The sequence below is a fragment of the Lycorma delicatula genome, chromosome 1, assembly GCF_047948215.1.
Source record: "Lycorma delicatula isolate Av1 chromosome 1, ASM4794821v1, whole genome shotgun sequence".
In the NCBI taxonomy this organism is placed as follows: domain Eukaryota; kingdom Metazoa; phylum Arthropoda; class Insecta; order Hemiptera; family Fulgoridae; genus Lycorma; species Lycorma delicatula.
In genome coordinates this window covers 203,416,211-203,434,178 of record NC_134455.1, presented here as the reverse complement: position 1 = coordinate 203,434,178, position 17,968 = coordinate 203,416,211, and the positions used below count along the sequence as shown (strand labels likewise).

The 17,968-nt window shown below is 29.0% G+C and overlaps 1 protein-coding gene across 1 annotated transcript in view; it reads left to right on the top strand.

Annotated features, from left to right (window-relative positions):
- The window catches only part of LOC142318248 (putative DENN domain-containing protein 10 B), a 58,953-nt gene that overhangs the window by 1,157 nt on the left and 39,828 nt on the right, over positions 1-17,968 (top strand). The window contains exons 2-3 of the mRNA XM_075354812.1: positions 8,962-9,146; positions 13,091-13,187. Of these exons, the coding sequence (XP_075210927.1) occupies positions 8,962-9,146; positions 13,091-13,187 (282 nt within the window). The remainder of the gene's footprint in view (positions 1-8,961; positions 9,147-13,090; positions 13,188-17,968) is intronic.

Here is a 17,968-nt window from a genome sequence, read left to right as displayed (position 1 = left end):
GATGAGTATACGTCATCCTTGTGTTTAAAATTTCATCTTTCATTAGGACAACTCCAGGTTGTCTTTCATTGATCTTAGATGTTCAATGTTTCACTGAACTTGTCTATCAAGTTGTTTTCACTACCAATTGGATAATTTTTTAACTGTTAGTAGTTTTAAGCAAGATGATAATTGTTAGACACTATGCAGATAATATTTCTGAGGCAAAGTTTGTTATGTGCATGTTGTTGATTTATTTTCTTTTGATGTTTATTCTTTTGACACTACCATTTTTATTTAAAAATTAACTAAATAAGTGATATTTATCACCCTAAATTAGTCAAATTGGTGTATGATATCTTGATTTATAACAATGGAGAAAATTCTGATTCTAAAGAAATTGAGATTGTGTCTATTGAACATGAACATATTAGTGGATTATGTTTTGATTATGGTTGTGAAGGGAAACTAGTTAATGAAAATATGGACCCAACGTATGAAGATCCAGTTATTTGTGATTGTGATTTGTATTCATTGGATGAATGATTATTATGACCACCAGTTCAGAAATAAAATAAGTTGTTTCTGTAATTGAACATTCAGAAAGTGATATTATTTCTAATGATTCTACTTCTAGACCTACTAGTGCTACTATTATACTCCTCTAGTTTTTCTTCTGAAATTCTTAACACTTCTGCTTACAATTTTATTTGTACCAAATTAGGTTTAGGCCTACCTTCAATTTCATCAGCTCCTGTTATTGGCAATGTTACACTCTCACAACATTATAACAACTATTATAATTATTATTTTTTTATTATAAAATAGTTTCTGAGAATAATAATGTTCCTACCTACACCTAGTTCTCAAGTGTACATAATCAGATATGTGTGAAATAGTAGTAGTATTCACTGAATGTAAAACATCAGACAGACTGGTTTTTTGTGTTGTATTTTACTAAAAAAAAATTGTCTTACTAGTGACATAGCATTTTACTCCAAAGTGATATTTAAATGAATCTATATTATATTGAAAGGATATGTTTTTGTGTTTCTAAAAATATGTTATATGCAATATAAATTACTTAAAATAAATATAATAATTACAAAAATATTAATTGCTTGCATTGCAACTATTTTTTACTGCATTTGAAAGGGAAATTTCAACATGACACACAAACTCTGGGAAGTTACATTTGTCTTTTTTTTACATAGAACAAATCTGCATGTCTTTTTCTTTCATGTGATAAAACTCTTGTAAGGAAATTTTAGAATTATGATAAATAAGAATTTTTTTAAACCAATCCATATTGCCCAGTTACCATGGACCACCACGTGCCAAGAAGTCCAGGTTTCAGAATGTTAAATGAAACATCAATATGGATAAATAAAAATTAATGTTTACTTCTCCAGTATGAATTGGCCTTTAGCAGTATTTATATTACATATCTATTGGTTACTTAGTTGAAATGTATTAGTTGATATTTGTCTCTAGTTTTCATTTATTATCTTTTTTCTCTATTTTACATTATTCATCCAGTTTACATTTTGCTATAAAACCTAATGTAATCAGAAATCTGACTGGAATCACAAAAAACTTTGCAACAGTATGTTATTGGACAAAAATATGACTGGTGGAACAATATTAAATTTGTTACAATAATAATGCTATAGTAACTAAAACTGCATACAATTTTAAGATTAAGTATGTTAAGTGTTAAGGATATTTCATAGTTTCTTAATTACATATTATCATAAATAGTTTTTCTCTGTTTATGTGGGGATTACTTTCCCGTAGAGTCAATATAAATAAGGTACATATAGATTAAGAAATCTAATGTTGGACTATGTGTAGTTAAAGATTATTAACAGGATTCAGTGTTTTTATTAGTTTATAGTCTCAAACTACAGTATTTTGTACTGATAATATTTAAAGTATACATTAACAATAAACTAATGATTGCCACTTTTTAAAATTATTCTGGAACAATTCATTTTATTTTAGCTCACTTAAAAGTAATTAACTGTACTAATAGACAAAAAAAAAGTTTCTCTAAGTGTGATGCCATTTCTTGAATTGCTTTTTTGTGTACATTACAGATCTGTTAATAAAATTTGTCTATCGCCCTTAGTTTTAAATAAATTACGCTTAAAAAAAATTAAGGGAAAATATAGTTAAAAATCTGTTAAATTTATAATTTTGGATGGCCATATCTGTGTTAGAATGATTTTGCTGATGCTTTTCTTTTATAAATAGCCTCAGGTACATCAAAAATTTATATACAACAGTAATTGGTTAGCATGTTAGTATTCCATTTCCCTTTATAGCGGCTTTCCATGAAATTTTCACTGAAATGTCGTGATGGAAACGTTCACCATGTTGGTCCCTTACTTCTCTGAGGTTGTCCAGGGAAAAAACCAGATGTTAGTGGAGGAAATGTATTTTCTAGAACATATTACGCCCCATAACACTGTATGAAGTAAGAAGTTGATTAACAATATCATGGTAATTATCGGATTTTTGTTTGCCGAAAAAACTTTCAAAAACATCTTTAATTGAAGCCCAAGCAGTACTTTCTACATTATTTAACATTCAGTTAAAAATACATCATCTTTGACCTACTCTCTTATTTGAGGACCAACAAATATTCATTCTTTAATTTTTCCTTCACTTACATTTGGAAATTTCTGCCTGATGTACAAAAATGTAGGACTATCCTTCTTCATTGCTTTTACAAAATTTTTCATTAGCCCTAGCTTGATAAGGAAAGGGGGTAAAACTATTTTTTTGGCTTCAACTAAGGGCTCATGAATAATATTTGTCCCATTTGGAGTTAAGTTATCTCGTTTCTTCCACTCTTTGGTAACAAAATGTTTATCCCTAGCTCGGCTGTCCCATTCGCAAAGAAAATAAATGTACTTAGTATAGCCTAACTGAATACCTAAGAAAATAGCTTTAACTTTCAAATCACCACATATATTCCAGCTATGTTTTTTATAATTTATTTTTTTCGAGAATGTCTTTCATCACATCATATGTCTCTTTCAAATTAATACTATAAGCGATTGTTATCGAAGGATATTTGTTACTGTTGTATAGTAGGACCATTTTTACTTGGACGAATCTATGAAAAGGCACCAGTCCTCAGGTTTATGAATTTGTCCTATGCAACATAAGCTCATCAATATTTGTGCAGTGATATAAGATGTGGCTTATTGGAAGATAATTCAAAATTAAAACCATTGTTGTCTTCAGTACTGCCTGATTCTTCATTGCTGCTTTTGAAACATACATTCACAGGTGGCTCTTGAACTGGAATAATTTCACTGTGAGGTACAGGCCTGGTTGCAGATGAAGGATGTTTTACAATAAGTTGAGATTTTTTTAAAATTCCAGACACACTTGTTAAACAAAAGTAACAGTCAGTTACATGATCCTTTGATTCACGCCAGACTATAGGACACCAAATGGCAAAGCCTTCCCTGTACCTTTCAGCCATCCTCTTAAATATACAGAACAATTAGTGCGTACTATATGAGGAGCCCCACATCTTATGCTGATCACCAATTTTACACTGAAAATACAAATGATATGCTTTTTAATTAAAGTTGTAATGTTTTTTCTTTTTGATTTTACGGTAAACTCACGACCTACATAACAAATGGCATCCACATCATTTACACAATTTCGAGGCATTATGACATTGCACTGTTAACAAACTTAAGACAGCAATAAGACTGAACAAAACTAATTCATTCTTAAATCCAGTGTGTAATACAAACAGCACAGCTGTGTTTTCAGCTACATGTTTTGACCTGCACAGACATGATTAATCTTGTCCATGAAGGCTCACTCTTTAGTATTAGATAGATATGATGTCATAATATGTGACTATGATATGATTTAATTCTTTGTCTAGTATTGTTTATTTATAGCTCACAAATTATGTTAACAAAGTTAAACAATAAAAAAATACAATATAGGAGCTTAAAGTACTAACTATACATTGAAAAATGAAAAAATCCTTATTAAAATTTAAAAATTTTTCAAAAATGGTGGGTGATAGAAAACTTCTGAGTTCATATTCGTTTTCAACATCAAAATACTGATTAAAATCATGTATCGCATGTTAGGAAACAAAAATTATGTTTTTTTAGTGTTATCAATAAATTTGATCTTTTTTAATGTTATGTACAATAATGTAATCTTATTTAATTGTTTGCTTTGTTATAGTGGATGCTATTAATTTTATATTCTTGATTAAACCAGTCAATTTCTGATAGTTTAATGTGTTCATAATCTTCATATGACCTTACATTTTTCTCTGCATTCTATTTTAGTAAATTCAGTTTGTGACTTAAATGTAATTTTTATTCACATTCACTACACTAAGGTTAAAAGTCAGACAAATTAGTGGGATTACTAAATTAAGAGTTGGAGTAGCTTTAGTTTTGTTTTTAGATAATGTTTTCCTCCGTTCAACTTACAAATATGTCAAATATCGATAAAAATAAATAATAATGATAGTAAAACAGTAATAAAAAATAAATAAATAATAGTTCCAAAACATACAAATACATCAGATATTTTTAAAAATAAGTAAAAATGATAGCAGAACAGTAATAAATAAACCATTGCCTTTAAACCCTACATATATATATTCCATTACAGTAACATTAATTTCATTTCTCAACATGATGTAGATGAAAAAATTGCTTATTAAAATTCAACAGAAAATCAAAATCAAAAAACAATTTTAAAGAAATTCAAGTCTGGTTGAATGTTATTTACAAAAAAAGAAATACAGTGAGTTGTATTAGTCCAATCCAAAAGCTGTATTTCTTTGATCTTAATAAATGTTAACTTATGCCATTGCCACACAGTATAATAAAGTTATATAATAAATATTTTTAAAACGCCAACACCACATCTGTTTGTTATGCTTGGGAAAAGTTTTTTAAGCTGGCTTTGGTGATCAAGGAAGTAGCATTATGTGTTAAGGCTATCATACATTTCATATGAATGTTCAGAAATTAATTGATGTAGCAGTTAATATCCAAGAGAATATTAAAACATTTATTTTTATTATGATGTAATTTGATCTACTGTTGACTTTAACCACCTTCTGCAAGATTTTGAAGTCATCAGTCACAAATTTTTAAACCAGAACTGTACAGAAGCTGATTATTATTTTGCAAAAAAAAAGAATTCCTCAGCAAGTACTAACATTCTAAAGGATTGGGCAGACATCATAAAACTGGTTACAGAAAATCTGTTATTCACTCGTTGAACTCAGCCGGCAAAAATTCTTATAATTTAGAAAACTTCTTGCTACTACATGCATTCGCCACAAAAACAAAATATATTTATATATAAATAGAAAATTAAACCAGACAATAGGACAGAAATAAAATGATTCCAATGTTGTCCTGTCTCCCTGGGGAGTTTGGTTTTTTTAGGTACTCCGTTAAAGAAGATGAGTAGTTTAAAGTAAATTTGAATCAGAGGTCAAGATCATCCAGTTTTATTGCCCTAGAATAGTTACCTACCACTACTGAAAGTATACCATTGCATGTGGAGAAAATTAAAGATATAAAATAAAATATGTTATTCATATATCCTAGTAGACATTTTTGACTGCTTACTAATCATTTCCTTAGTGTAATTGACTGTAGTACTGAATAAAATAGCCTAGGAGTGTTTAATTTTTTGTTTTTTTTCTTTTATTCGTAAATTTATTAGATTATTAAAGAAAAGAAAAAAGCTGACAACACAGTTGTAGGACTTTCCTGTCACGCGGATTATTTTTATGCACTACTTGCACACACAACTTAATTTAAAATATTTATAATTTTATTTAAATATAATATTTTTTTTTTAATTCAATGATTCTAACTAAAGCAGACGCGCATACCGTATTTCATTTGTGCGGGTGAGGCTGTATTAGCGGCGACTTTAAATTTTTTTACACTTTAAATATTATTCATTTATTTACTTCTATTGCTCACCTGTGATGGCAAAATTTAGCAGACACCTACAGCCGTTGTACGTCAGTGCTATACTAGCGCTCCTTTTGGTGAGAGGGTACTAGTGAAGTAGTAAATACCCACTTAGCCACAAGTTTATTTAGAGCATTTTTTGGGGTGGGGGTGTGATTTTGCAAAAACATTTTTTTGCAAATATTGTTACTTTTTAATTGTTAACAAATGTGCCTAAGAAAAATAAGACCTTAATTAAGCAAAATCTCAAGATACTGAGGGTGACCTTGTTCTACAGCCTCACCCCCTTGACCTGTTAAGTTAAAAATTAACTGCATCAATGCTCAATACATAGAAGTAATCTGACCAAGTTTGATCAAAATCAGTCCAGTAGTTTTGGAGATATAAGGTGATTTAGAAGGCGACACTGAATATGCACACATACATACAAACATCCTGAAAGTTTCAATCTGGTTTTTGGGGTTCCTTATCTTGTCAAAACATCAAGAACCAGTGAAAACAACATATGCCCAAATTGGACCAATTACTTTCCCTTCTAAAGCTATAGCACTAGATGGGAAAATAAAAATTATATTACTTTAGAAAATATGATGTTAATAATTTAATGTAATTATAAATTAAAAGAAAGTTTTTGTCTTAATCTTTAATGAGACTTTCCAGTGTTCTTCTTCACATAATTTAGTGAATAAGTATTACTCCATATATGTAATTATGATGTATAATGTTACATTGTAGATTATGATGTATGTAAATGTTCTGTTTTATTTTGATAAGAACTTGTCTATCATAAGTATTATGTATTACTGATATTTAAAATCCATATAGCCTATTCTGACTTTTGTCACTAATACTTACACCAAAGATTATGTTAAAGGGATGATTTTATTCAACAGTAAGCACATTAGTATATAGAGGTGATACTGTTGTCAAAAATTTGTTGTAAGAATAAACTGTCTATATTTTCAGAATAAGGTGTTTTTTTTAGAAAACTGAATACACTAAGAAAGTACCATTGCATGTAAATTTCAATATTTTAAAATATTGTAAAATCCAATATAAACTATTTAAAAAAATAAGGAACTGATAAAACAGCCAAAACTTTAATTATCTTTCATTCAAAACTAGTAAAAATGACATGAATGTTTCATGCATCAAGCTATAAAATTACATCTTAAATAAATATTTAGACTTCCATCTGGCCTGGTACATTTTTTTATACATAAATATTATGTGTGTAGATTTATGTAAGAAAGTGTTGTTTATGAGATAATTTATGGATCAGCTGAATAATAATTGCACAGTAATTGATTATCACAAAAATAGTGGTCAGAAGTCACTCAGCCCAAAGCATAATAAATAAATAAATTAATAAAAATGCATATTATAGTTGTATTTAATTTATTAGCTTTTTATTTTTTTTAATCTTAGAACAGACTTTTTTAAATGTCCTGCAACTACCGCTACACAAGTTTTTAACCTTTTAATTATATATTACAGATACTTTTCATAATGTAGTTTCAGTTTTCTTTTTCTGTTGATCTTCGGTTGTTCAGATGGTATGAGGATTATTATGCACTTTATTTTTTCAGTCTCCAGAAAAAAAAATCAACCTTCGGAAATTAGATGTTCATGAAATATTTTATTCTGTTTGTGCTGTGGCACAGTTGTTTTTAGTTAACAACCTTCAGCTTCAGAAATGAATAGTATTTTATTTAGTTATAATTTCTTAATAATCATTTTTTAAGAAACACTTTTGAAAAATTCAGTCCAATATTATATTGCCATTTAGCACACCAATTTAGTTTTTTTTATTTTATAGGTAGATTTTTATTTTGTAAAGGATTCTAGAAATTGGTGTGGATTTTGACTATTCCAGGTTTGATTATTATACATTAGCCAGTAAGGTAAAACCACATTTCATCACTGAAATGAAGATTATCCAACATTGTATTTATAATTTTAATAATCAGTTGAAACCAGCTACAATAATTAATGTAGCTTTATCTGGTTCTTTAAGTTTTTTAATAACACTGCTTGCTTTTGAATGATTTGAATTTTAAGGATCATGTTACCCTTAAAACAGTTTTGTTTTTTAATTGTAACCTAAGAAGACAGTTGCATACATTATTATTTCCTTCCCTCATTTTTAGAAAAGTTCATTGAATAAACATTTATAATTGATTTAATCAACATATGTGTCAGGAAGCTTAGCAAGAGTCAGAATACAAGAATTATTCAAAATAATTGCTGTAGTGCAAAACTAATTGTGCGTATTTACTCAACAACACTTAAAAAGACAAGTACAGCATATTATTTAACTAAAAGAATGTATACCCAATAAAAAAATTAATTTTTGTCAGTGGTGTAACATTAATTTCCATTTTTATTGCTACTGCCCCAGAAGCACATTTTGAAATTAAAGTAGCATGATTTACTGATCAACTGTTTTTTATTAATTTTTCTTAAATGTGTATATTCATATTTACATAAATAAATTCCTAATAGCAAAGATGTCTATAATCGGCCATCATCACTAATAATAGAAACTGCAACCACGATTGTTTAATATTGGTAATATACAGGAAGTGTTTTATTAAACATTGCTTTACCCATTGAATTTTTCAGTTTATCAAGAAGGTGCTGTTCTCTGAGATATCCCAAATGTTGCAGAATCTTCAAATTGAAAAAAATTAGTTTGCCTTTTAAGAGCGTCTCTTGATTGTTTTATTATCTTCTGTTTTTATATTTTTATGCAATTTTTCTTTTTGTTTTTTTTTTGTTTTAAATATGTACTGACTGTTGTATTTATTTTTTATTGAGGTTATTAAGTGGGAGAGAGAACTCCCTTTGCTGTTTATGACTGCTTGTCGTAACCAACAAAGAAAAAGTAAATTTCCTGATTTCTAACTTTTCTCCCCGATTATTTTATTTTTTTATTTTATAAATAATATATTTAAAAAAGTATGGCTTAATTTTGTAACAGAAAAGGATATCAACAATGATATATTGTGGACATGGACCTACCCATCTGTAACACAACTTCAAAAGAAAATATTATTGCAAAAATGTAATTTTGATGTTGTACATCCATTTCTGTTTGGCAGACTCAGAAATGAATGGTTCTACTTATCATATACTGAAGTATTTGAGTCTGATAACCTTCCATGGGTAAGTTAATTTTAGAATTATATTTTCAGATTTGAAAAAAAATTATATTGGTTTTTTAATATTATAAATTTATTTGTAAATAATTTTTATACTTCTTTGTGCCAAAGAGCAAGTAGAGGATGAAGTAAAGGATATCTTCTGTAAAAATTTGAATGCCATTCGATAAAACTGGCAGCTGTATTATAAAGATGGTTATTCCAAATACCAAGGGTTTGAAAAGTAACCAATTATAATAGAATCAGATTACAGAATTAGAAAAGCTAGAGATGGACAAGCCAGATCCATGATTGTTAAGGGAAAGGTGTATGATTTCATTTAAATAGAAATTAGATTTGAGACATATTCAAATTATAGTAGCCATTGATTTGTTAGCAATTTCAAATTGTGATTAATGTTACCTATTTCTTTCTTTTTTTCATATTTTATCCATACAGAGATTTATAAACCAATCATGATATATATGCACATAAGAAAATTGTTGTTTAGTAACATTAATTTAGAATAATTTTAAAGGAAGAATGAAAAACAAATGCCTCATGCCATAAATGCGTTTAATAAACTTGTTCCCAGTTCAAAGTTAATGTTGGTTGCAATTTTGCTGCATGCTGTTGACATTAAAAGTGGAAACCATAGGATTAATATCACTTAAAAATTAAGAGAGAAGTATCTGTTTGCTGCATCAAAAATAGGTTAAAGAAATATTCCTGTCTTCACTTATGAATTAATAAAAATTTCTTATGACATATTATACATTACTTTTTTAATTTAATGATCTAGTAATTCACTATAAAATATGCATCTAAAATTAAAACAAGTTACATTGATTGAATAAATTGAATGACATTACTTGCTTAAGTTTTGGCTCATTGTGTTGACTACAATGATTTGATTAATCTGACCCATTTTAAATAAAATTGCATAAACCCTTTGCAGTTCTTTATAGAGTTCTAAGTATTTTTATATCACCCATGAAGATATTTGAGGCATCTAATGCAACGTTTAGGTTTGAAAATGTATTGGCCAAGATTACTTCATGAATTATTAGAAGATGATTCAGATTGACGATTACAATTCTGTGACATAATGTTGAATGCAGAAAGATAAGGGGATGGCATCATTCGCAAAGTGTCTTGGTCCAACGAAGCAATTTTTAAACTTTGGCTCTGTTAATACGCATAACTGTATTTATTTTGCAAGAGAAAACTTCATAACAGATGCATGTCAAGAAATTAATAATGATAAAAACCTCTATGCAAAAGTGTACTTGAATGTAGAAAGTAGATTGCAGGAATGTGTAAATGCTGAAGCCTGGCAATTTGAACACCTCACAGATTGTACTTAATTGTAATTGTAATTCTGATCGTGACCTAAAGGTACTGTTTTGTTTCATAAATTATGTATAAAACATTACAACTGCTAATAAAGCAAACTCTAGAACTACAGCTGTATGCCTACTTTTGCACCCCCTTCTTCACGGTATATAAAACTGTTAATAATATTTTTTTTAAACTTTATTACTTTTATATTTTTCACATTTTATAATTGATATTATTCATTACAATTTTTTTGATGATTCTACACTTCTTGATTTTTACAATTTGATGTTATTTTATGATTATTGTTATTATTTATGACTAGCAGAAGTAATTGGTTTTACTTAGGTCTAACTGATTGAAATAATATACCAGAGCTGTTCTAGCAAGATGCTTTCTCCTCTATTTACAGCACGTACAGTACAGTCTACTCCCCTCCGCAAGCACTGTGCTATTACTGCTCAGCCATGCCAATGGGCTTTCTGCATCAAGGTTTTTTTAATCAAGACATAAAAAAGCTCTCTAGAAGGAAATGTTTAAAAATAATATAATATTATGTATTTACATTATGTGTATTAATTTTTTCTTGTGATTTCAAATTTTATTAATTGAGGAAGCAGAGGGGTTTTTTGAGGACAGTAAAGCCTAAATCTCTTTTTATTATTCTGTATTATTTTTAATCATTTTAAATGTAGAATAAAATTTAAAAATAAGATTTTGAATATTGCAGTATTTCAGTTTCTACAGGAGTGTGCAAGGGAAACTGCAGAAGTTTAAAATATTTTTAATCCTAGTCCGGATACTTCTGGTCTCTTGTAGAATTAGGTTCCAAGGTTTGATGAATACATGAACAGTTTTATCACAATCTTTATTTTTTTATCTGTTTATTATTTTTCTATGTATTAATATTTATATAATGAAGAGCAGAGAGTTAATTTGGGTGAGTAAATAATTACTTTATAGCTTATGACACTTGAGAATACAAGCTGCAAAACATTATAGGAATTTCTCTTACTGATGATGTAATAATTAACCTACTCTTAACATACTCTTGCCTTAAATAACATACATTAAATTAACATACTCTTGCCTTTTAATAACATTAGTAACAGTTGATTATTTTTTACTATACTTATTCTTCTTTTTAGCTCTTACCCATTGTCATGGGTCGGGTAGTGTGTCAGTTCTTCAGGGTGCATCTATTTCTTTCCCTCCAGCATTCCTCCATCACCCTTTCTGGCTCTTCAAATCTCTTTGTCAGTATCCTCTTTCATCTCCGCCACGCAACACCTTCTAGGTGTACCTCATAAGTCGCCTTTCCCCTCCTATACATTCAGGCATTTTTCCTTGGTACCTTTTTCTCAGTCATCCTCACCACATGTCCAAACCATCTTGTTCTGTTCCCCTCAACACAAACTGCTTCAAATATCCTTATTTCTTATTCTGCCCCTTCTAATTTTCTCCATCATGCTTTTCAAAAATTTCATTTTCGCTGCCTATATTCTACTCTCTTCCTGTCCTGAGTTTTCCATGTTTCCGATCTGTATGTTATAAGTGGGGTGAAATATGTTCTATAGAAAATTTCCTTACCTTTTCTTGGCACTTTCTTATTCCAAACCAAGCTCCTAACGCTCTAACAAAATTTAGCTTTCTGAGTTCTCTTCCCTATTTCATCGTCCAATTTCCCATCTTGTGCTATTACACTCCCTAGATAGTAAAAACTTTCAACTACTTCTAATAACTCATCCTTTATTTTTACCTTACCTCTCCACCCTCTCATTCCTTTGTTAATATAATTACTTTACTTTTCTCCACATTGATCTTCATTATCATGCTTCTATTTTATCTTTCCACACATTTAGCTGTTTCTGCACCTCTCCTTCGTTATCCCAAATTACCTCATTATCTGCAAACAGCCATGTTTTACTCCCCCCCACAACTTTGCCTTCACTTCCTTTTGTATTTCATCCATCACTGTAATAAGAGAGTGTATAGAGTATATTTTCTCTCTATATTAAGAGGAGAGAGAGGATTGAGTGTATTCCCTTGTCTCAGTTCTGACTTTACAGTATACCAATCTGTCTCGCCCTACTCTTACAGTCTTACATTGCTTGAGTCATCTTCATTATGCTGCTTTCTACTCCTTTTCTTTCCTTTCCTAGGCTTCCCATACTAAGTCCCTTGACACACTATCATACACTTTTTCAGTATCAGTGAAACAAAACGCCCTGTCCTCAAATTCCCAACTCTTTTCTGTCATCTGTCTTATTGCTTATGTAAAGTCCACCATAAACCTGCCTCTTTGAAACCCATGCTATTCTTCTTCAAACTTGTACTACGCTAAATCAATTTTTTTAATAAGAAGCATTCATGTGATGAATCTAATTTAATGTATTTTATTACATGTACATAATAGAGGCTGTTTCTATACACAATAAATGTTGTCTGAACATTATCAAAGAATCTGGAATTTATTTTTCATTGTATTCAGTAATTTTTAATCATCAACCTTGTTATTTAACACTTATAAATCTCATTAATTTCTACATTAACCTAGGTTATCACTCCTAGGTGAAATTATCTATTGAAAAAGTGTCCTTTTGACTATTTCAACCTTTTGTTTCATTTTAGGTGAAACATTTTGTATTAGTTCTGTGGACAAAAGATTTTAATCCTGAAAAGTATGAAACGCTATGTCGTATTCTGAGCAAGACATATTGTAAAACAGGTAAGCTTGCTGACTGTTTCAATTACATTATTTATATTGTTTAATCATCAGTAATAGCTTTTTTATCACTTATCTTAAAAATGTATTGAGAAGAGAATAGATTAATTATTTTTATTAACAAAAAATAGCCCAGCTAATTAAAAAGTACCCTCTGTATTTTTCTTTGTTGTAAAGAATAACAAACTGATTGCAGGGTAAGTCAAGGATTTTTATTTATAGATAATAAGTAAAAATCCACAATTATAGAAAAAATGTTCTCTTATTACATAAAGCTAAGAATGGTGTAAATCACAAGACAACTGGTTAATTAAAATCATTTGATATATTAAAATAATGGTTAACAAGTGAAATAATGGATAATAATAACATAGTAATAGAGGAAATAATATGAAAAAGCGTAGTGTAAAAAGTAGAAGCAAATTGGAAAGAAACTGGGTTTTACTCTGCAGATCCTTATTGAAAAAAAATTTATAACACTTCAGCTAACTTACTCATCAAAATATAATTAGTAATGTATTAAAATGGTGGTTCAGTTTCACTAAGGTTTAACATCACCGTAGTGCTAAAACTTTGATTGTTATATACTTGCTGCTAAAGAATAGATTACTTAAAAAACAGGCTAGTACTTGTTAAAACAGGCTAGCTGAATATAAACATAAAATAGCTGAATATAAATATATTAATATAAATTTAAATATAAATGTAAATTACTTTTACAAATAAATAAGAAGAACAAGACAGTTCATAGTCATAACTGCCCATCAGAAAAGCAGATGATTTTTTTAAGTAATATTGGAAGTGATATTACAAACAATAACAAGAAAATAATATTAATAATCATTGATTTGTAATCACATTGTTTATAGATGATCGTGTAATTAACAATATTACAATTGTGGATAATAAGTAAATAATATAACCCATAATGTTGTATAACAAACAAGAGTTAAATTATGCATATTTCTTAAATAAATAATAGTATTATATAAAATATATAACTATTATTTAAGTATATTAATTATACAAGTATTACATAAGTAGTTTGAAACTGTATTCACATTAATTTTTATAGTAGTTACAAATCTCATATATATATATATATATATATCTTAACTTGGGTTTACCAAGCATATTTTATATGTATATTTATCAGTGAATTTATATAAATGATCAAAATCAATGATCTGAACATTACATTGTGTTGTTGAATCTAATGGGAAGATGAATCCATTGGTGAGTATATAACTCACACCAATGACAAATTACTTGTACCTTCAATCATATAGGTCTAGGATTTCTTCTAATGTGTTGTTTGTGGGTCTGCTGGGAAGATCTATCCAATGGCCGGTATATAACTCATACCATTGACAATTTAATGTGTACATATATCTCATATAAGTAAATTAAATAATAAATAAATGTTGGGTAATCTATACCTAATGTAACTCAATCAATAAATAAAACTTGTAATGTATATGTATATGTATATGTTGTATATATCTGCATGTATATGTTGTTGCATGTATGTAGTATAGTAATTAGTCTGTAAATTGTTTAGGAGTGCAAGAGCAATATGAATGTGAAATTACAATTAAATTAATATAAATATGCATATTAGGTTATAAATAGTAATACAATATTTATGAACAATCACATGAGATAGAACCAAATCAAATGAAATTATAACAATAAAGTATATAAATAATTAAATAAATTATTAGAGATTGGTAACAGGCATAATTTGTGCACATGTCTTCCTAATTGACCATTAACCAAATGTAAATCAACAACCTTTACTAGGTAGGTTGTCAGAAACTGGATAAACCTGGGTAACAATTCCATGTTTCCAATGCATGGGTAAAGAATTTTCATTGGTGATTAATACTACGTCTCCACAAAGGATATGCGAAGGAAAACACCATTTATTGCATTGTCTCCAAATAAATTGCACAAATTTTTAGAGTAGTTGCCAGCAGCCTAAGCAGGTAATTTAATTTTTTCGGTAATTGTGTTCAGGCAAAGAAAAAAATCGACATCCAGTGAGAAAGTATCCCAGTGATTTCTAGATCTCTGTGGTCTATGGAATAGCGAAATTGAGACAGGCTTCAATTTGGGTTAAAACCATATATAATTCCTCAAGATTAAGGATTGTTTGTCCTATTGCGCAATGCATGTGATATTTGACACTCTTTTTGTGCTTTCTCATACACCACCAAAATGGGGAGAAGAGGGATGAATGAATGACCAGGTTATTCCTTGTATAGATGAGAATGCTGGAATGTCTGAATTTAATTTTTCTGAATTTAAAAGTTGAAATAAGTTAAAGGATATTTTTATTGCAATGGAAGTTGGAACCATTATCAGAAAAGACTTGAGTAGGAATATCCCTAGTGATATAAATCTTTTAAAGGCTGTGATGAAAGACTGTGAAGTCAGGTTAGAAATTAATTCTAAGTGAATATCTTTGATAGTCACATATAAAGAGCGCAATATAGGATTTAATCAAGGTTTTAGACCTCTGCCTGACAAATCATAATTGGACCACCATAGTCTACTGCGCAAGCAGAGAATGGTCGGGAAGGAATTACTCTGGAAGGTGGCAACTGACCAAGCTGTCAAACTTGGGTTTTTGCATTAAATCTAATGCACATAAACATTTATGAATGATCCGACGTAATGATTCTCTTACTGTTTTATCTAATATTTTTGACATAAGGAATTATGAGTTGAACACCAGAATGCAAAAGACACAAATGCTCAGCATTAATAATCAGTTTTATAATACTTGCATTAGGATATAAAATAAGAGGATGTTTAAAATGGTAATGTAATACAGAGTGTGGTAATCTGCCTCCTACACAAAGTTAACCTAAATTATACAAAACTGGATCAAGTGATATAAGTTTGCTTTGATTAGAAAGAACTTGATTATTTTTAAGATTGTTAATTTCATTACCGAAATGCATGTTTTGTGATTGTTGCATAAAAAGGTTAACAGTATGATTTAGTTCATTGCAGTTAGGGAACCAATGATTCGTTCAGAATGAAATGATTTAACATTGTTAAGAAATCTAAACAGGAACTAAAAGTGCAAATTAAGGATGTAGAGATGAAAATCTCTCTTGTAATTGAATACAACAGTGGATACAAAAGATGTTGAAATAGTTCTGTTTTTTTATATTAAACATTCAGGATTAATGTTACAATGGTTAAAGCTAATATTGTGATTATTTGGCCAGTGGCATGAAGATTGTAAAATCCAATAAAGACCATGCCACCAAAGTGATGTATTAAGTAATTTATTTGGAGTACAACCTCTAGACAATAAGTCAGCTGGGTTTTCAGAAGATTTGACGAAGTGCCAATTAGCATTTGAAGTATTTTGCTGAATCCCAGAAATTCTTTGACTGACAAATATTTTCCAGTTAGATGGTTGCCCATAAATCCAGTATAATGAATGCTATTGTAGAATCTGTGTATAAGTGTATTTCATCAAAATGTACGTTTAAAGCAATTCAACAAAAAATGATTGAATGTAAACAACCACAAAATTCAAGTCTTTGTAATGCAATTTGTTTTAAAGGAGCTGATTTTGATTTATAACAGAGCAGATTAGATGAGATTGTACGGTAAGTGAATAGAGTTAGTATAAAGATGCAACAGCCATAGCACTTGATGGAAGTGTAGGAAAATACATTTATTTGAAATAAATTAACCTTACTGTCACTGTCAGGTGCAACTGATTGTACAAATTGAACTATTGTGTTAATACTGTATTGGGTGATTTTTTGTACCAGTTAATTTTAAGTTGCATAATAATTGTATAAAATATTTTTGGGAAAATACAATAGGACCACTGAGTCCTAAAGGGTTAAACACACTTCTGCTATAATAGAAAGAATGTTTCTTTAAGTGTGAATTTTAGAATAATTAGAATGAGTAATTTGGAAAATTAATGTGTCTGTAGTGTTATTCCATAGAATTCCTGAAATGGGAAGATGGTTTTTAATAAATCTGACACCTAATTTTCAGTCAATTCACCTGGCAGCCAGAATCTAATAAGATTCTACGTAGATGAATATTACCAAATATGTCATTGGTGTTACATGAAACAGTTGTCGACAAAATTATATATTTGTTTGACTGAATTTTAAATGAACAGTTAGTGTTATTTTCAGACTTATTGCCTTCTAATTTTAGAACCATTAATTTTATCCATATAAATGAGAGTATTATGTTTTTCAGAACAAATATTACATATATTATATGAATTAACATTCATTAATAGAATGACCTTTACAAAAACAACAATTATTATGCTCCAAAGCAATTATTATGCTCTTAGTTCATTGATGGACAGATTTAAAGACCTTTTACAATATTGTAAATGATGATTCAAATTACAAAACAGACATTGCCCAGAGTTAAATTTTGATTTAACGTAAAGCATTTGGTGAGAGATTTGACTGAATTTTTGTAACGCTGTCCCTTAGCGTTGTTTCTTATGTTCACCTGCAATTTTGAAATATTTACATTGATATTCTCAAGAAGTTGTCATCTTGAATTAAGGAATTCTATAAAAATTTTGAAAGGTCGCAAACCTTTAGTTCGATAGCTTCTCCTTCCATAATCTAGAGGTGTTGTAGTCCAATTTTGATGTTAGAAATTGGATGAAAATAAAAAAATTATTTATGTGTTAATGGAATTTTCATTGCTTTAAGAGAATTCACATATGAGGATATCTCATTGATAAACTTGGATAAAGTATCTAAGGATTCTCT